Source organism: Lontra canadensis, unplaced genomic scaffold (assembly GCF_010015895.1).
Source record: "Lontra canadensis isolate GAN:19392208 unplaced genomic scaffold, GSC_riverotter_1.0 scaffold18, whole genome shotgun sequence".
In the NCBI taxonomy this organism is placed as follows: Eukaryota; Metazoa; Chordata; class Mammalia; order Carnivora; family Mustelidae; genus Lontra; species Lontra canadensis.
The window spans coordinates 3,870,228-3,890,509 of record NW_022631012.1 but is presented as its reverse complement, the minus strand read 5'-3'; the positions used below and the strand labels follow the sequence as shown (position 1 = coordinate 3,890,509).

Genomic DNA, 20,282 nt, shown 5'->3' with positions numbered 1-20,282 from the left:
CCTTAAAATGTCTCACCCAGTTAAGGACCCATGTGCACAAACTTCATAGTTGATCATACCATGATTATGTGTAATTCTGCAGTCATGTTACTTCTATTTGAATGATACTTATTTCCATTTTCCTCCTCATATAACAATATGTCTGTTACTTATTTCCTATTCCAGTGGTCAGCTGTCCCTCTGCTCTTTACTTCCCCATACTTCTTGCACAGAATAACTTCTAATCTCATTTCTCATAAATCCAAACTTTCATTCCAAGTAAGTAGAAGTTGAGCATTTTCCTATCAATTCATATTTTGTTATCCATTACTTTACTTGTATTTTTTCTTTAAATCAAAAATAGAGAATTACAATCACTTTATAAAATTATGTATATAAGTAGGCTATATTATCTGTGATTTTTATTTCATAATTCAAAAGGAGGTATGAATACATTTAATATATAAAAGATGGACGTTGGGTCTGATTAGAATGAAAACAACTTCTCCAATGCAATTTATAAGACTGCATTTTCAAATCTTTCCCTGCACTGATGGACTTGAGGCCAATTCACGTATTATACCCGTGTGGAGGCAGGCAATGTGAATTAAGTGTGTATGTCTTCCTATTTCTCACAAGATGCTGTTAACATGATATGATCTTTAATTCATAGTGGTATTTGGTTTTGAAAATAGTTTTGGTTTTGAAAATAGTTACAGTGTAGATATATTGTCTTAGTAAATGTCATACATGCATTCCATTATATAGATGCACCTAAATGTTGACCCAGGTCTCCTACTCATTGGGGTGAAGAAGGTGAGGTTAGCAATGTAAATCAATTCAGAGGGTTAGTAGTGACTCTGGTAAATTTGGTTGTCCTATCTAAAAATGGCTAGAACTACCTGGCTCCAAAAGATTGTTGCCATGTAGAAGAATGTGTTAAGGAACCAAATCTACATATTTTTAAAGAGAAGTTAGAAATCTTGAACATATATATTTATTTTTAAGCATTGCTTGGGCTGAATAAAACATATATGGGGAAGAAAGTGTGTACATTCCATTATAGTATCTGGCATGAACCCATATTAAAAGCTACATTTTAAAGTGAAAAAATGCTTTATGCAATAAGACCTACTGTAACTTATTTGCGTGGAAAGAAACACTTTGTTCTATTTCTTTTGGTATTCTTGTTTGGACATATTTATTCATAATGTGTTAAATTGTTTTGCTTCTAGAAATGATGTGATATATGTTTAGAGTTAAGATTTTGAATTGAAATATGTGAGTCATATTCTTTATCTGTAGCTTGTAGCACTAATATTTAGGGATTAAGAGTAATATAGATAAATAGATAAAATATAAAGTAAAAATACTGACGTTTTTATTACAATTGAAAGAATACAAACTTGGCTGTTTTCCTAGTTAAAACCAGCAGGTGGTTCCGTAATGAAGGAACCCAGAAAATGTTACAATTTTTATTGCTAAAATGAAATTCATTTATTAGATCTCCTATACTAGTACTAATTTCCTAACCTAAGAGAAAGATAAAAGATACATCAGGCCAAAGAGAATTTCTGAAAGCTCAAGAGAATTTCAACTTACTGATTGGTTTTCTATGACATACATTTTTAAAAGAATATTAATTTATTCTTCCCTGAACTAATCAGTTAGGAATTTGAATGAAATTCCTCACTTCACCCATTGACATTGTTTCCTTAAACATTTGTAAAAATATGTCAAACTTTCTGAAATCTGTGGATTTGAGGAGACTATCCCACAAATACGTTTTAGTTTACATATAAACTTATATTGTCAAATCTATGTAGTTACTAAACTCATAGTCTATGTATCTCAAAACTGTGGTTTTTACTATCATTGCTGGTAAAATCTGGAATTTGATTTTGTTGGAGAAGAACATTAACGGAGGGAAGAACTCATCTAGGTCAAAAGGAATCAAACAGACAAAGCTAAAGAATCTCTTAAGCTTTGTCTACACTTCGTAAAATAATTTTCTACAACAATTTCATACTGACCCATGAATACCAGTGACAAGGAAGATCAAATTCCCATTGATTTTGGTGCAGTTTATGAATTTGTCAATGTTACTAGAATCCACGGTCTGAGCTGACATCAGTGATCCTGTGCCAATGCCATCACAAGCTGCAGAAAACAAGACTCACAGTCAGGGAGTTGAGCAACTATTTTTTTGCACAATAAATCATTGCATTTCTATTATAAAATAACAGTATATTTCATTATAAAATGAAGAAAGTTCATCATAAGACATACACAGTTTTCTAACAAGTAAAATAAAAATTTATTCATGCAACATTAACTGCTGGGCCTGCTTTAAAATATTGTCCCTGCATTGTAGTCTCGTGACCATGACACATAAAAATATCTTATATCAAGTCCAAGTATACCCGCACAACACATATGTAACTAAAACAAACTTCCAACAATCAATGCTTGCTTTTGGCACATAAAATCAACTATTTTTTCATCTATCGTAAAATACCATTTTCAGTGTTATTTTACTCAATTGAGTAAAATAATTTCATAGCCTAATGATGGTCTTCAAACTGTGGTTTTACCATTGGTCTAATTAAGAATACATATTAAACAAAGTACTAATGTTGGGAGGTGTAATCAGAAGCAAGAGCCATTGAAATATTTATACTTAAATTATTTTTTAAAGATTTTATTTATTTATTTGAATGGAGCAGGAGGGTGGTGTGTTGGTTAGACAGCATGAGCAGGGGAGAGTCAGGAGAGGTAGAGGGAGGGAAAGAAGGAAAAGCCAACTGCCTGCTGACCACAGAGCCCAAACAATGTAGAGCTTGATCTCAGGACCCTTGAAATCATGACCTGAGCTGAAGAAAGACCCTTAACCAACTGAGCCACCCAGGTGCCCCTATTCTTACATTCTTAAATTGAGTATTACCTGTACTTTCTGAAGGCTCTACTCAAAACAAACAAACAAACAAAGCGAAGCAAATAAAATATGGGGGGGGGGGGAGAAGGAAAGAGGAAAGAGAGAATGTAGTAAAAAACAAGTCTTGATTGCCGTTTCTAAGGCAATCTGTGATCATTTGGAAGGCTTAATATCATTTATAAAATTTAGACTGTATGTTCATCCTGCTTAATTTAAGTTTCATTTGGGTGAGGAATTGGAGCACCACAGCTAGAAGGGATTTCTTTCTGCACTCAATTTCTAAAACAGGAATCATTTGCAACATTTATTTAATATGTATGGTAAATTTCCTTGTCATTTTATACATCTAATCTTTCAAAGTAGTTTTGAAGCTCTGGAGGGTAAGTATCATGTTATTTGTCTCTTTGCACCCCTTCATATGCATAGCAAATCATTTAGTGTAGAGTGGCAAGCGATTAACATGGGTTCTTGATGTGAAAATAATCACACAATCCATCCCTTGTTATGTGCTTAACTTCTAAGATTTGCTGCATATAGAATAAAATATAACTTTTTTCCTGAGTTTCTATCAATGCTAACTCCCAGGTTAACCTGGGTTATTTAGTTTACATCATTCAAAATCATTAACACACACTGTTAAGATAGTTGATACTTTGGGGAACTGTTCAAAGTCATGGAAAGGTATGTGTGTGTTCAGAGAGGGGAACTTAGCCAGTCCATTGAAGAGCAAATGGAAAAACCTTGGAGCAGGTCCCTGTTCAGGCCGGCATAATCTCAGCTATCACTCACCTTTTGGGCAAATATCCGTGCAAGGTTTACACATTTTAATCCCATTTTCTTCTACTTCCATCTTGGAACTAGGGCAGGCACGTACGCAAGAACTGGAATCCACCACAAAGTTATCTGATTGGGGAAAAAAAAAGGCAAAATGAGCAATAATGTTGATGGCCGGCAAACAAGTTTAAAACAAAGTACTTTAGGGACTGACAGTGATGAGTATCATTGATAGTATACATGTCTGCCTCTTTCCCTAAAACAACTCTGTTCAAATATCTCCACCTGAAACAGAATCTGAACATCCACATTCCAATCCAAGGGCAGCCTGTGTTAACAACAGTTAGTCCTTGCTTGACTACTGCTCCGCATCCTGAAGAGCCCCCAAGACACAGTGAATTTCTTTTATAGACTTAGGAAACTACATGACATTTAGTTTGTGTTTTTCAATAGTTCCACTTCATTTCATGTCATGATGCAAGTCTGTAATCTAAAAATACTTCAAGTTACATGCAGCACAAATGAAGCTGAAGTTGAATTGCCTTGGATCGAGAAAGCACACTTCATATCCAAGAGGAAATGTTTAAAATGTGTTCTATCTCTTAGTGGAATGCCACAGAAACTGTTCCACGGTTTTATATGAGGAAACAAAATGGAATTTGAAAGGAGACTAGGGAAGGTATACTACATAAACCAGGAATGTCTGATTACCTGATACGCCTGTGAAATGTTTAGGGCTCCAGCGATCTGAAATATGCCAGGATGCTCCCTCCCCCACCCCAAAAAAAGACCAAATTATTGCATCTAGAGCCTCCCACAGTAGAGGCAACATGACACCTGCTAGGCCCCTTTGTATTTTAAAGGCAGTATCCTTCCCTGTCTGGGCATACTGCTTCTGGTCTAACATTCAGACTTTTGGAAGGGCTTCTGGCCTTGAAGGGGTCTCAGATCAGGAAAGACATATGGTACAGGTCCAGTCTGGGATGCAAGCATTTTGCTGCTTGGGTCATAAAATCCAAGTGGTGGGGCCCCTGGGTGGCTCAGTTGGTTAAGCTTCTGACTCTTAGTTTTGCCTCAGGTTATGATCTTGGGGTTCTGGGGGTCCAGCCCTGAGTTGGGCCCCTGTGTTCAGAGTAGAGTTGGCTTGAGGATTTTCTCTCCTTCTCCCTCTCCCCCTGTCCCCTCCCCACTCACGTCCTGAGCTTAGAATAAATATGGATTCATGAGCAGTGGTTTGCCTTGGGAGAAGAAATATTGGAAAATCTGGGATTGAAGGGAGTCTGGAGTAGAAGAATAGGTATGGATCCATGGGTCTGGGCACAATGTGATCTTGATATTCCCAGTAATCCACCAGGGGGCGTCCGCCACACAAAAAAAGGTACATTGTTGAGCCTGCATCACAGCCTGTCTCTTCTCTTTCTTCCTCCTTAACAACCTAATCTCTGTCTGAGGGGAACTCAACCTGCAACAAGTGAATGTACTGTATATTATGGAACCATCCTTTCTTCAAGGTGATCACAGGAATACCTCACATTTAAACACTTCTACGTTTTCGCAGCAATATATGCCAAGTGGAGTAAATACAGATTATAAATACCCTCATATCAGTTAGGTTCAGGTTTTGCCGCCAAATGAGTTTCAAAAAATATTTGTCTGGAGTTTTTTGAATTTTAGAATTCAAGATTAAGGACTGTAGAGCAGTATTTAGCAGCTAAATGTCTTTGTTTTTCCGAGATAGTTACAGTTTAGCAAACCATGTCTTATGCAGGGCCACTCAAATATTTGAGATTTACATTGCTAAATATTGAAGTGTTTAGTCTGTAATTTTTTTGTTTGTTTTTTTAAAGATTTTATTTATTTGAGAGAGAGAATGAGAGAGAGAGAGAGCATGGGGGGGGGTCAAAGGGAGAAGCAGACTCCCTGCTGAGAAGGGAGCCAGAGGTGGGACTCCATCCCAGGACCCCAGGATCATGACCTGAGCTGAAGACAGTCGCTTAACCAACTGAGCCACCCAGGCACCCAGTCTGTAATTTGTTGAACTAAACTATTCTAAGAAAAGAAATTTAGGAGTTACCATATCTAAGGAAACTGGGAGTGTAATTTCACAAAATTATTCTCAGTGTTAGCCACTTGCCACAAGCTAGATGTTTAAAGCTTGTATGTGTAATTATTCTTTTAACCAATAAAAAATATTTAATAATAATAACTAGAATTGTCATTGTTTTCAAAGACTTGTTGTTATATGCTATCTCTCTGATTCTTATTCCCCATTTCTTTGATCATTATAATAACTCTCGTAGTGACAAGAGCTATGATTATTACCAGCCACATCCTAAAGAGGAGAATACAAAGAAAATTGAAATAGTTCATTTAAAATCACACAAGTAATACGTGGGCCAAGGCAGAACCCACAGCCACTCTAATCCCATGTCCTTTATACTTCTTATTTAACCACAGGCACAAAATGAAGAAAACCATAAGAGTGACGTGCTATAGTTTGTAAAACCTTCTTCTTTTAAATGAATATATGGACAAATGTAGTGATTTTTTTTTAAGTTTTTTTTTTGTTTTTGTTTTTTTTTTTTTAGTTTTTCCGGTAGATAAAACAATAAAGAAATAAAGTCCCATCATTCATTCCGAGCAAAGAAACTGACTGGAGCAAATATGAAGACAGACATTTACTGAATTCCTGATGAAAGCTAAACTGGTTACTTTGAAACCCCAGGATGAGCTGTCAATTTTGTAAAGACCTCTAAATAGCCCTTCACTTCTATTGTTATTGTTTATGATGAGATTTTATATTAAAACTATAATTCTATACATTCTATTATAAATAAGTAATCAGAAAGGATATTAGGTAAAAATTCATTGTGATTAGAAGCTGACCTCATTCATTACAAAGCTGGCTCTCATTTTTTTTTTGAGAAACAGCATCATGTGCAAAAACACGGAGGAATAATAAAAACAGTAAGTTTAAAAGGCAATGACACTATACTCTAAACTCAAACATTCCACTTCTTTGCTGAGACTTTAGACCAATCACTTTAATTTTTTTGAATTTTAATTTCCTTATTAGTGAAATGGTAGCAATAGTACCTCTATCCAAGTAATTTACAATATTGTTACAAATTTTAAATTATAATACAGGTACATGATTTTTGTGTGTGTGTTTTAAAATCATGATCTAATTAATTTGGTTATTCTTATCTTGTTACTTACGGGGGCATTTCTTGACACAAAATGCTCCATATGTATACTTTGCATTGAAGTTATGCTCCAGTTGAAAGGTGGTAGGATTGTAGACAAAAGTTTGGGGACACTGAGTAACACATGCTCCACTGTCATTGAAATTCATGCAGGCCTGAAACACAGAAAATATTAGTTTCATTTAAAAATAACCTTCATAATACTTGTTACAGGAATACTGCTCTAACTTTGTGATGTGTTCTTTACTTATTAAGTTAATATTTATATAAAACATATGTGCATGTTCTATTTTTATATTTCACAAAAAGTATAAAATTGGACAGGTTTATAGTCATTAAGTGCTTATTTTTAAGTTCAAATTTGTTCTGGACTTCAAAAAATTTACAAAACGGTTTTTCCAATGTCAATGAATATACAATCTATACAAAGATACTGATATTCAAGTTACCTAGTCTCCACCTAGTAATCTCCAAACTAATAATGGTTTCATATTAAAATTAGCTAATAGTGAAAAATAATTCCAACTCGCACTATTCAAAGGGTTTATGTTCAGTCTTAGAGTCTGACACTAACTAACTCCCCAAGTCTACAGTCTAGTGTTTCCTTAAATCAGGTGTTTGGAAAAGTTCAGTGCCATAATTGACGTGGTAAGCACACTCATCACCGTTGTATAGTGAGAAAACATTGTAACAGCCATTTAAACTGGACTTGAAGAAAAAGCTCTGGCAGGCGACTAGTCAAATATAAATATGGAGTATGCCAAAATGAAGAGAAGCAGCCTATACTTAGCTCACAATTAAATAATGTGCTGCCATTTTCTATATGGTCTTTTTCATAATGCCTTGCCATTTAGTGAAAGCCATCAAGTTCAAACAAAACAGTTTGTTTCTGCTGCCTTATGCCTTTCTAGTGAGACCTCAATTTATTAATGCATTCTAATGCCTTTGAGAGAATTAAAAAACAATTTTACCATCTGAGAAGTATTTGGTATAAAAATAGAATATATGTATACATAAAACATGGCTTTCAATAGAGTGGATGAACTAATTCTCTTAATTAAACAACTTAAACCTTCATAGGAATAATTGAGGTTTTGGAAAGTAAGCTAATATGCACTCAAGCTATATTTTATATTTCATCATAAATTGTATGGTTATTAATAAGCACTAATTCATTCTGTTTCCTCAAAACATTTTCTTCATCAATTGTTTTAGCAAGCACTTTATCACCAACATGACAATTCCCTGATGATAGTCTACTAGATGCATAATCAGGACAAGACTCACTCATGATACATTATTCACTAAGATGACATTTTCCAGGAAGAATCTATTAAAAAGCAATCTACAAAACTCACTAAGTTTTAATTTATGGCTATAAAACTTCATGTGTCCTCATAATTGCTTTACGAACATACTTTATGCAGTGTTGTGCACAGATTGCTTGGCAACAAAGGGACATAAACTAAAGGAATCAAACCAATTTACCTTCCAGACAGCATGTAAAACAACCTAACTTACACCAAGGCTTTGGTCTGGCATTCTTGAACATTCTGTACCAAATGCCAAAGTGGAGTCATTGAACCATTCCATAAAAGTAATGAAATGAGAACTCTGAGACTCACCCGGCACTCTGTTTATTATGATAATGGAACCATGAAAACAAATCCAATGAAAAACTTCTAAGTGAAAGTTATGGTTTTTGGTGTTTTTTGTTGTTACTGTTTTGGAATTGTTAAGAGCTGCTCAGCATCCTGGACATCAAGCTTTATTTTGTGTCTGGTGTTAGAAAAAGAGAAAAGGTCTCACTTCAAGACCTGCTAAAGCACCTTCCTTAAAATTTTAACGTGTTTCTTTTCTTCTTCCTCACTACTCACTTCTGCAATATAAAATTTTGTTTCACTATAGGATTAGGGTCGACAAATTAAGTTTCTTGTGATGTTAAGAAAATTAAGAAATGACCATATCATAAGAGCTTTAATTTATGTTTTGCTTATTTTCAGAGTTGAGTCTCAATTTGAAAAAAAATATTCAGTTTTAAATATGTATGTGTATTTTCTGGGTATTTGAAAATGTGAAAAAAGAAAATAAACTTTTGTGTTCATTTTTAACAGCAAAAACAATTTCTTATTTATGATTTTTAGCTTAAAATGAAAATAACATCTGTATATGAAATTGTGTTAACTATAGCTCACAGAACTGTTTGTATTCAAAAGAACAGAAAGAACTGTATTGGGGATATTAAAATGTAATTAAAACATGTCCCCAACAAGCTATAAATGTTAATTTTAAGGAAAGAAAAGTGTCCCTTTCTAAAATAAAAATCCCATAGATTAGCATATAAATTGCTTTAAGCATGAATTTGTTAATCTTATAAATTATGAATAATATTAACTTGCAAACAAAATAAACTGGGAAATAGTTAAATTTGTCAATTTATGAATAATCTTGAAATCTACAACTATAATCTTATAATTTGAATCCAAGAAATAAAATTCAAGAGCCCCCACTCAGAAAACTCAACTATGCAACAACATAAACAGGTAATCAATGTAAATTTTAGAAGGATACTATTAGCTTTTAAAAAGATATCTCAATATGTTCCTCTTCACATTCTCTAATGCATCTCACCTATATTATAAATTACATCAGAAAGATATAATTCATTTGCTAGAACAGAACAATCCTAGGTAATCAATAGCTACCCAGTGAGGGAATGAATTATAGGAAGGCAGAGCATCTTTCTTAATCCTAAAATGGTTAAACTTGATCTTATTTTAATTAAAGATTCAATGTGCCTGAGTCCAACCCGGAAGGAGAGAGATAGGAAAAGTAGAAGGGGAACTCCAAGACTTACAAAGCAGTCTGTGTCCTTGGGTCCTGAGCAGCCCCCAGCACATTCTCTATGACAGCAGTCACTGACATAGGGCCCATAGCACCTGCCATCACACTGTTCTGCACATACCGTCCTTGTCACTGTGGAAGACAAGAGATGGGACCCTGATCAAAGTCAGTCACCAAGAGACACTTCTAAGGTGCTTTGGAGTAGCTGAGAAAAGCTGAGCTTTCAGGTAACAATACTCAACCCACCATTGACTCAATTCAGCTCACATTTACCAAATGAAGTCAGCAACAGGTCAAAATCACTGTTCAAAAACCTTCAAAATTAATATAAACATTTGTTTTTATTTTCTTTCTTGTTCCAGCAAACACTTACCATGCTTTACAAAACAACCATACAACTTAGCAGGGAAGAATCAAATTTGAAATAATTGAATGAAACCATTTTGGCAGCTTGAAATAGATGGAGTCAGCAGTGAAGTCAATCCCCAATGTGCACAGTAAGGTTTTATGACCGAGATATCCCCAGAAATAATCTAAGCCTTTTAGAGTCAATGCAAAAATGGAAACAAACGTTTACATGATTGACATTGCATCTTACATAATTCATATCAAGTAGATAGATAAATATAGCTAGAGAAACAGATACATATATAGTAACCTGGTCAGGAGTAGCATCACTGTTTCTTTTCTTGATATTTAAGTGAAATTTCTACCAAGTTTCCTGTGTAAGAAACAGAGCCATATCCTCAAAAGAAGGAAAGAAGAAAGGGAGGGAGGGAGGGAGGGAGAGAGGGAGGAAGGGAGGGGGAGAAGGAGGAAGATGTGGGAGAGAGACACATTCATAGTAGACGAGACACAAATTTCCTTTGGTCTTTTCTTATAATGTCCTTTGATCCAAGCTGACACCACTATATTAGGGTATGCTTTAGTAAAAATCGGTGGTACAGGCTGGGCATCAAAATTACAACTTTGAGGGACACTTATTTCTCTTATTCCAAAGAAATATATTTAAAGTATTTACAGAAATGAATGAGTGTTACAGAATATGTATAGCACATCGCATCTTGGCTTCTGTATTTCCACTTCACTCTGGTTTCCTTCCATCTTTTTTTTTTTTTACTGTTTTTATTTATTTATTTTTTAATTTGTTATTTTTTTAGCGTAACAGTATTCATTATTTTTGCACCACACCCAGTGCTCCATGCAATCCGTGTCCTCTACAATACCCACCACCTGGATCCCCCAACCTCCCACCCCCCACCCCTTCAAAACCCTCAGATTGTTTTTCAGAGTCCATAGTCTCTCATGGTTCATCTCCCCTTCCAATTTCCCTCAACTCCCTTCATCTTTCATGCCAATGGGCCTCAAAAGAAGGACGGGGTAGCGATTCTCATATCAGACATATTAGATTTTAAACTAAAGACTGTAGTCAGAGATACAGAAGGACACTACATAATTCTTAAAGGGACTATCCACCAAGATGATCTAACAATTGTAAATATCTATGCCCCCAATATGGGAGCAGCCAATTACGTAAGAAAACTGTTAATCAAGATAAAGAGTCATATTGATATGAATACATTAATAGTAGGAGATCTTCCATCTTTTTGACAAGTTCTTCAAAGCTTCCTTCACTGCTACTATAGCAAGATCTGTCTTTCAAACAATAGCATTCCCCAGAGTTGGGCTTGTCAATTTTCTTTAAGTCATGCGCTCATGCCTAGATGAAATCATCCATCCCTTATTTGCATACTACCTATAGGTAGATGACATCAGATCCAAAACTGAATTTTCTGTTGAGCAGCAGCATATATTACCAGCTGCCTACGGAAGACCCGACTTAGATATCCCAAGATGTATAATATAGAACATTACTCCCTTTCCCATCTACCAGTCAGGCATATCTCTCTTCTTTCATCCCTTCCCTTGATTAGTGCTAGCACCATACATTTAGTAGCTTAGCTAAAAATTGGGGATGTGTTTTCTATTTCTCCTTTCCCCTCACCTTTGCTTCTCATAGCTAATAAAATTATCGAATAAAATTGCTAAATAATGTTCCTCATTATGGTCTCTTCTCTCTACTCAAACTTTGTTTGAAAAGTAATCTTTAAATGACTGCATAGCCTTCTAAAAATTTTCTCAGATCCCAATTAATCCTCCAGCTGCTCTAAAAGCGATGACTTGAAAATACAAGCCACCGCCTATAAATCAGTGCTGTTAGCAGAACTTGTCATCCCTGTACTAACAGAGTAAACCCTGAGCAAGGGATAAAAGTCCTTCATCAACTAAACCATCTCGATCTTTACTGTCATTTCTCATTGTGCTTCTCCCATCCAGCCACACACAATCACCACTTGTGATTCCTGATTTCATGGATCATTTCCAATTTTGATTCTCATTGCCGTCTTATAATACTTTCCTCCATGCTAAAAACCCTCCCTATCTTTTTTGCCTAGCAAATACACATTTGTAAGATCCAGTTCAGATGTCACTTTCTCTCTGAAAACTCCAGATATGGCTCCAGGATGAGTCAGTTTATCACTGTTTCATCTGCACAGGGAGAAAGTTAATGCAGATTCTATGTGGTCTAAAGGTCTAGTCTCAAATCCAAACTCTATTCTTGTGATATGGGCAGTTATTGAATATCTCTGTATTTCACTTTACTAGTTTTAAGATGGATTTAGTATTAGTACCTATCTAATGAGGTTGAAGATAAATAGAGATATCTGTATAAAGTGCTTAACATGGCCTCTGTTAATAGTGGTCAGCAACTGTTACATATTATTATTTCACTTATCATAATACTTCATTTTTTTTTATGTTTACTCTTCCTACTAAACTATTAGCGTAGTTTTTTTGAAGTTAGTGTAGTTTTTTTGAAGTCCATTGTCTTTTTATGTTTTTATCCTGATGACTGGTGTAATGTTTGGCATTTAATATACAGAGAAGTAAGTATCCTCTCCAACTAAATAAATCGTATATTGCCAATTCAAAGAAAGTTATTTGTTGACTGCTTAATGCACATACCAAAGAAAAAAAATATGCAGGGATGTCTAAGTGGCACAGTTGGTTAAATGTCCAATTCTTGGCTTCAGCTTAAGTCTTGATCTCAGAGTCATGAGATCTCAGTGCAGTGTCTGCTTAAGACTTTCCCTCCACCTCTGCCCTTCCCCACTATGCTCTCGCTCTCTATTTAAAATAAATAAAAATGAATATTAAAAAATGCAGAGAGTTAAAGAGGTAGAACACTAAAAATGTAAATAGACAAATATTAAAATGCCAAGAAATAGAGCATACCAAAATCCAAATAAGAGAATTATTGTTACTATTACTAGACTTAAATGTTCCTTAAATTCTGCTATTGATTACTTCATGATTCCATATTTTTACTAGGATCCTTTTTAATTGAACATGATTATGATATCCATAAAATAGTGGATGGTGTTTAAATATGAACTATATTCTTCTGTTGAAAATGATTATATTCCTACTTACGTAGTGCAATCAGTACAAACATCAAATACAGTTAAACAGAAACAACACTTGGACTCACTCTTTGTCTTGTTTTTATTTTGCAAAAATAAAGTTATATGATACTTCTTACGATCTTTTAGAAGATTTTGAAAAAGACAAATTTTAAGTCTCAATTTGTCAGTGCATTTTTTTTTTTAAGATTTTATGTATTTATTCGAGAGAGAGACACACACAGAGGAGGGAGAGGGAGAGAGAATCTGAAGCAGACTCCAAGCTGAGCACAGAGCGCAACTCAGGGCTTGATCCCACGATTGATAAAATTCAATAATTTCAAAACCAAGAGTCAGATGCTTAATGGACTGAGGCACCCTGGAGTCCCTTGAGGGTATATGTTGTATTTGCAATTTGGGTAACATTAAATTTTAAAATAAATTATTTTGTAAACATTTTAATAGAAATTTCTACATAGGAGGCACCTGGGTGTTTCCCTTGGTTAAGCTTCTGACTCTTGATCTTGGCTCAGGTCATGAACTCGGGGTCCTGGGATCAAGCCCCACCTCAGACTACCACTTATCAGGGAGTCTCCTTGAGATTCTCTACCTTTCCTTCTGCCCTTTCCCAGGTGCATAGACACTTGCACTTGTGCTCTTTCTCTCTTTCAAATAAATAAATACTTTTTTTTAAGATTTACTTATTTATTTGACAGACATCACAAGTAGGCAGAGAGGCAGGCAGAGAGAGGAGGAAGCAGGCTCCCTGCTGAGCATAGAACCCAATGCGGGGCTCGATCCCAGGACGCTGGGATCATGGTCTGAGCTGAAGGCAGAGGCTTTAACTCACTGAGCCACCCAGGTGCCCCAAATAAAATTTTTATAAAAATTATTTTTATTAACATAAAATGTAGTATTTGCCCCAGGGGTACAAGGTTTGTGAATCATGAGGTTTACACATTTCACAGCACTCACCATACCACATACCCTCACCAATGTCCATAACCCAACCACCCTATTCCTATTCCCCCACCCCCTGCAACCCTCAGTTTGTTTGTGAGATTAAGAGTCTCTTATGGTTTGTCTCCCTCCCAATCCCATCTTGTTTCATTTTTTTCCTTCCCTACCCCCAAAACCCCTGCCCTGCCACTCAAATTCCTCATATCAGAGAGATTATATGATAATTGTCTTTCTCTGATTGACTTATTTCACACAGCAAAATACCTTCTAGTTCCATCCACACCATTGCAAATGGAAAGATTTCATTTCTTTTGATGGCTGCATAGTATTCGTATGTGTGTGTGTGTGTGTGTATTGATCACATCTTCTTTATCCATTCATCTGTTGATGGGCATCTAGGTGCTTTCCATAGTTTGGCTATTGTGGACATTGCTCCTATAAACATTCGGGTGCACATGTCCCTAAATCTTTTTTTTTAAGAAATTTCTACATAAGTAAATCAATTTGGCCCGTCTTTTTTTTTTTTTTTTTTTTAGTTTTCAATGAAATCTCATTTTCCTGGTGAAGTCAACCCCTATTTAATATTGAATCCTTTCCAAACTACTGATTCTTGATGAATCCTCCTCTTCTTTTATTTTTCTTTACCTTTCTCTCTCTCTCCTTCCCTCTGCTTCTTTCTTTCCTTCTTTCCTTTTGTCTTTCCTTTCTTCCTCCATCTGTGTTATAGCATTGATCACCATCTGACATATTTTACAACTCACTCATTATACAGTGTGTTCATTGGCATATTCCAGAGTCTAGAACTGTACCTGTAATGATGGAATTTTTATTTATATTTTATATACATTATACATAATCATTACATATATGAAATATAACCAAACAAATTATACACACTAATTAACTCTTCATAGTCCTACATTGGGCTTAACATTGATGTTCCTATCTTTTATCCAAGTAATATATTTATTTAGATATTCTAATTAGTAATTCATACTATATAAAGGAAACTTCTGATAGACATTTTTGTAAAAAAAAAATTCATATATAATTCCTCTCTTCCAGATTTAACAAGGCTTTTTGATGTGCCCAAGTTGCTAATTGAAACAGCAGACATATGTTAAGTAAACAAATTACTAGATTTGAAATAAGTGCTATCACAGAACAGTCTATTAACTGGCTTTAAGTTGACAGGCATTGTTCAGCCAGAAATAGCATGAAGTCAGCATTAATAGCTTATAAGTCACACCATATTTTAATCTTAGGCACATATGTCTAAGTGTTCATTTCTATTTTTAACTCTATGGTGGGTCAAGTTACAATACAAAATGCTTCAGTTTCTTTTCATTTATATACCTTGGTCTTTCCTACCAAATATGTAGATAAGATTTATAAAGATAATCAGCCATTAATTAATTAATTAATTTTAAAAACTTTTTAAATAAAGATTTTATTTATTTATTTGAGAGAGAGAGAGAGAGAGCATGAGCAGGGGCAGAGGGAGAAGCAGACTTCCCCCTGAGTGGGCAGCTGGATACTGAACTTGAACCCAGAACTCTGAGATCATGACCTGAGCCAAAGGCAGACACTTAACCCACTGAGCCACCCAGGTACCCCAATTTTAAAATTATTTGTTAAATGTTCACATTAAGATCAATTCTCTCAAGGAGCATACTGTTTAAATATGATCATGTTTTTAAAATATAATCTAACAGTACAAGCTTATGTTCAATAATAATTATTATGCTCTGAAACTTTTAATATATGTACATTAAATTATTCATTCATATATGTTGAGTCAACTTTAAATTGTTCAAAATAGCAATTTTGTCTATCTAGTGGTCACATACCATGTATTTTTTCAGGACACTTTGATCTTAGCTATGTGATTCCATTTCAAGAACATCCAAAGAAACATCTTTCTATACTCACTACTTTTCAAAATTTTGTCTTAAGACATTAATGAGAATTATGGGATTTGCTTCAAAAGCAGTCTATAATTCATTTTAAAAATAAAAAAAGTAAAATACATCAGGACTAAAAATAGCAGTTTTTGCTATCACAGTTTTTACATGCTTTAATTCCAACTGATAAAGTTCAGTAAGCATGAAATATTTAGAAGTGTTTGCTTGACAGGTAATAATATAAGTAAGCTAAAAGAACAAAACAATAAGCTTAATCTCTAGATAATGATGTGACACAGTTAAGAAACATTTCTTCACATTGTTACACGAGATTTATTTTTAAAAAGAAAGCATTCCCTTTTTATAATCTATTTAATGACATTTATTGATTAATAGTACTACTGAATATAACTTAAACACATCAAACTATACTCATATTTTATTATGATGGAAAAACAAAACAAAACAGTTCCTGAAATCAATGAAGTAACTCACTTGGCCTCCATGGGAACATTAACTTATAACTGCTTTGGTTATATTAATTTCCACCCTTGCCTGAATATTATTTTGTTAGATTCCACCCCTCCCCCTATATTTAGTATCCTTCCTAAATTGCTTCATTGGGTGCATTAAAATATTTGGGTCAAAAAATTTTTTTAAAGATTTTATTTGTTTATTTGACAGAGAGAGATCACACGTAGGCAGAGAGGCAGGCAGAGAGAGAGGGGGAAGCAGGCTCCCTGCTGAAGCAGAAAGCCCCATGTGGGGCTGGATCCCAAGACCCTGGGATCATGACCTGAGCCGAAGACAGAGGCTTTAACCAACTGAACCACCCAGGTGCCCCTTTGGGTCAAACTTTAACTAGCTTATTCATTGATGGTATATCACTAACTATGATTGTCTAATATAAAAGGTAAAATCTGGGAAGTTAAGATGTTTCTTATATTAGGCTCAGTAAATTTGAGATTGGGAGTTGAGGTTCATCCAAAATATCCATAAGAATCAGATGGATAAAGCTTAAGGAACCACGCATTCCATAGTCAGGTGATACTATTGAGAGAATATCTATTGTCTCAAGAACTTAAAGTATTTGTAAGAAACTTTAAAAAATTAAATAAGGTTAAATTAGGCGAAGTCTTGATAAGTGTCTTCTGTTTTTACACTCTGCCGCTTTTCTCCTCCCTTCCTTATCTGCTACTCCTTTCCTCATTTCCTCCATATCTTCACTCTCAGGGCCTTCTGGTTCTGTTCACTTCCTCTACCCAGTGGTTCTGAACCAAGCTGTGTACTAGAGCATCTAACAGGGTCTTTCAAACTCTAATAAGGAAATTCTTGTGCACATGAAGATTTTGACTTGATCAATTTCAGTGGGGCCCCAGATTGTCCATTCAAATCAGCTCCCAGGTAATGTCACTGTCTCCTGGTCCATGGACCCATTTTGAGTAGCAGGATATAGAATACTTAAAAAAAAGAAAGAAAGAAATCTTACCATTTGCAACAATGTGGATGGAACTAGAGATCATTAAACTAAGTGAAATAAACCAGAGAAAAACAATTACATAATTTCACTCATTTGTGGAATTTAAGAAACAAAACAGAGGATCATAGGGTAAGGGGGGGGAAAATAAAATAAGACGAAATCAGAGAGGGAGACAAACCATAAGAGACTCTTAACTATGGGAAACAAACTGAGAGTTGTTGGAAGGGTGGCGAGTGGGGGGATAGGCTACCTGAGTGATGGGCATTAAGGAGGGCATGAGGTGTAATGAGCACTGGGTGTTATATCAGACCAAAGAATCACTGAACTCTACCTCTGAAATTAATAATACACTATATGTTAATTAATTGAATTTAAATAAATTTTTTTTTAAATGACTGGGAATCATCTAATTCCTATTAAGTCAAAATTACCTGCAATGTTCTAGGATTTGCCACTTTTAATAAACTCCCCAGAAGATTCCAAAATGCAGTCTAGAGTTGAGAATCATTACTCTAATCCAGCGAAAATAGGGAAAACTCTATAGATTATTTATAGCACTGGCCAATTGACTGATTGTTCTTCATCTGAAATTTTACCACACTGACTGACCTCTTGCTTTAATTTCCTATTTGCGTTGTTAAGACTTTTATCACTAATTGAAAGAGCAAACAAACAAAAAATTCACATGACAGCAGGTAGGAAGATTTGGGAGGGAAAAAAGCCTAAAGTGGAAACAGAAATACTGCTCGGCTGATTGTGAAGACAAAAATTTCAGAGAGCAGGTAAGAGATGGTCAGAATACTACTCCTTTCTTGCACCTAGCAGCTGTCTATGTAAAGAGTTTCCTGGACAGCCCCCAATTCTATTGTTAAACACATTTTAAAGCACATTATTTTTATTTTTATTTTATTCTATTTCAATTAGTATTCAGTGACCTGCACACCTTTATGCTGCCTATTCTATTTCTGTTTATTGACCAGATTTTGAGAAACTGTGTTGATGAAACGCATCATGTCCATGAAATAGTACTTCAATGGAATAGTTTTAATGTTCGGCTGTTTTCAGCTATATACTTGGAGGTTTGAACAAGAAGAAAAATACTTGGGTTAAGGCAGAGGTGATTTCAGTTGGATGGGAAGAATAATTTATTGACTATTAGAGTGATAAAAACACTGTAATGAGCAACTGAATGGGCTTCATGAGCCTCTATTTGTCAGTATTTAAGGGAAATCTCTTCTGGATGCTTTAGACATCCACTTAATTAGAGACAGGGGGCTTGATGAAATGCTCCCTAGAGGTCTCCTTTAGTTCTGTGATCCAATACTTATTTCTATGAATGGTGAAATTGTGACTAAAAAAATGAACACTTTGTGTTCTGCAACATGCTTTTAGAAGGCTACTATCATTAGGATATACTTCAAATTAAACAAATAAAGCCCATGGACTATCCAAGAATACCCATTACTTCTAGAGAGTGCTGAAATCTGTAGAAAATCAAATATAATGAAACTAACACCAAACTGAACACCGCTATTCATTTTCCCAAAGGAGAACAACTGGACATGTCTCTGTGTCCAGTGCCAGGTAGACTCTAAGAATCATAAGAAAATTTAAAACAAAAATGCCTGTTCTCCAATAATGTGATTTAGTAAGTCTGGAGAAATGGCCAGAATTTGTTTTTTTCTTTTTATTGGGAGCCCTAAGTTTTTTATAAGTGGCCTTGAAAACCCAACAATTCAAAACCTCTGTTCTTAGACACTTTCTTCTTCCTAATGAGAAGTTACTCTAGGAAGGCTAAAGCATTTATTTAGCTGGGAAGGGAGAGGTGGAAATGGGTCTTAAACTGCTGCTTCCTGTCTCACACTAGCTAGGTCACAGAATGATGGAGCCAACAATGGTTGCCATATAGACTGAGCCCTCAAGATACATAAGGCTATATCCTGATTTGGACGGGGCAGAAATTTGCACTTTAAAGTTTTATCAATTATTTTAACCAACAACAGAAGGCTTACTGTTGAAAAAGACTCTCAGAGAAGATATTTATTTATTTATTTATTTATTTATTTATTTTTAATAATGGAACCTAGCAAAACAGAATTATTAAAAAAAAAGTGTCTAGGCCTTCCAAACTACTGCAAGCACACCCATGTTCACATCACAGAAGAAAATGTAATTGATTATCTTTTATTCCTAATGGCTAATTTGTCAGAACTAGCTAGGCCATACCATGAGGTATATACTCCCTCAGGTAACATAATGGTTTAATCTTAAGTGCACTAACTGTTATCGTTCACCTGAAAAAACATGGCAAATATCCACAAAGCCAATACTGAAACTGACATTCAGAGTTGCTTAATAAAGTATGCCCAGATTTTGGCAGCTACTAATCAGGTTTGACCCTTGTCCCAGATAAATCCCTGGTGGCCCAGGGGCTATGACATGATAATGTTGTTAGTTGTGTTAAATAAGAAAAGAATCTTGTCTAATTCATTCTTCATCACTAGCTGCTTTATTCATTTATTTAATGAAGTTTACTCAACCTATTTTTTAAAGACACGCTCAGGGATTCATTGAGGGACCTTAAAACTGATTTTAAAATATACTCTTGGCCACCAGGGAAGTTCTCCCCTATTAATAGGTTATTAACATCACCAAAGTTTATGAGTCAGAATTTGAAAAACAAATAGTACCCTATTTTCTTAATTGTAAAAATATTCTTTAAAAGAAGCATACAGC

At 35.0% G+C, this 20,282-nt stretch overlaps 1 protein-coding gene across 5 annotated transcripts in view; it reads right to left on the bottom strand.

Moving 5' to 3' along the window:
* ERBB4 (erb-b2 receptor tyrosine kinase 4) overlaps nucleotides 1-20,282 on the bottom strand; it is a 1,133,152-nt gene that overhangs the window by 288,781 nt on the left and 824,089 nt on the right. For all 5 annotated transcript variants that reach the window (XM_032859886.1, XM_032859888.1, XM_032859890.1 and 2 more), the window contains exons 6-9: nucleotides 9,752-9,870; nucleotides 6,908-7,049; nucleotides 3,704-3,817; nucleotides 2,013-2,139 (exon numbers count right to left, since the gene is read on the bottom strand). In XM_032859886.1, coding sequence (XP_032715777.1) covers nucleotides 2,013-2,139; nucleotides 3,704-3,817; nucleotides 6,908-7,049; nucleotides 9,752-9,870 — 502 coding nt within the window. The remainder of the gene's footprint in view (nucleotides 1-2,012; nucleotides 2,140-3,703; nucleotides 3,818-6,907; nucleotides 7,050-9,751; nucleotides 9,871-20,282) is intronic.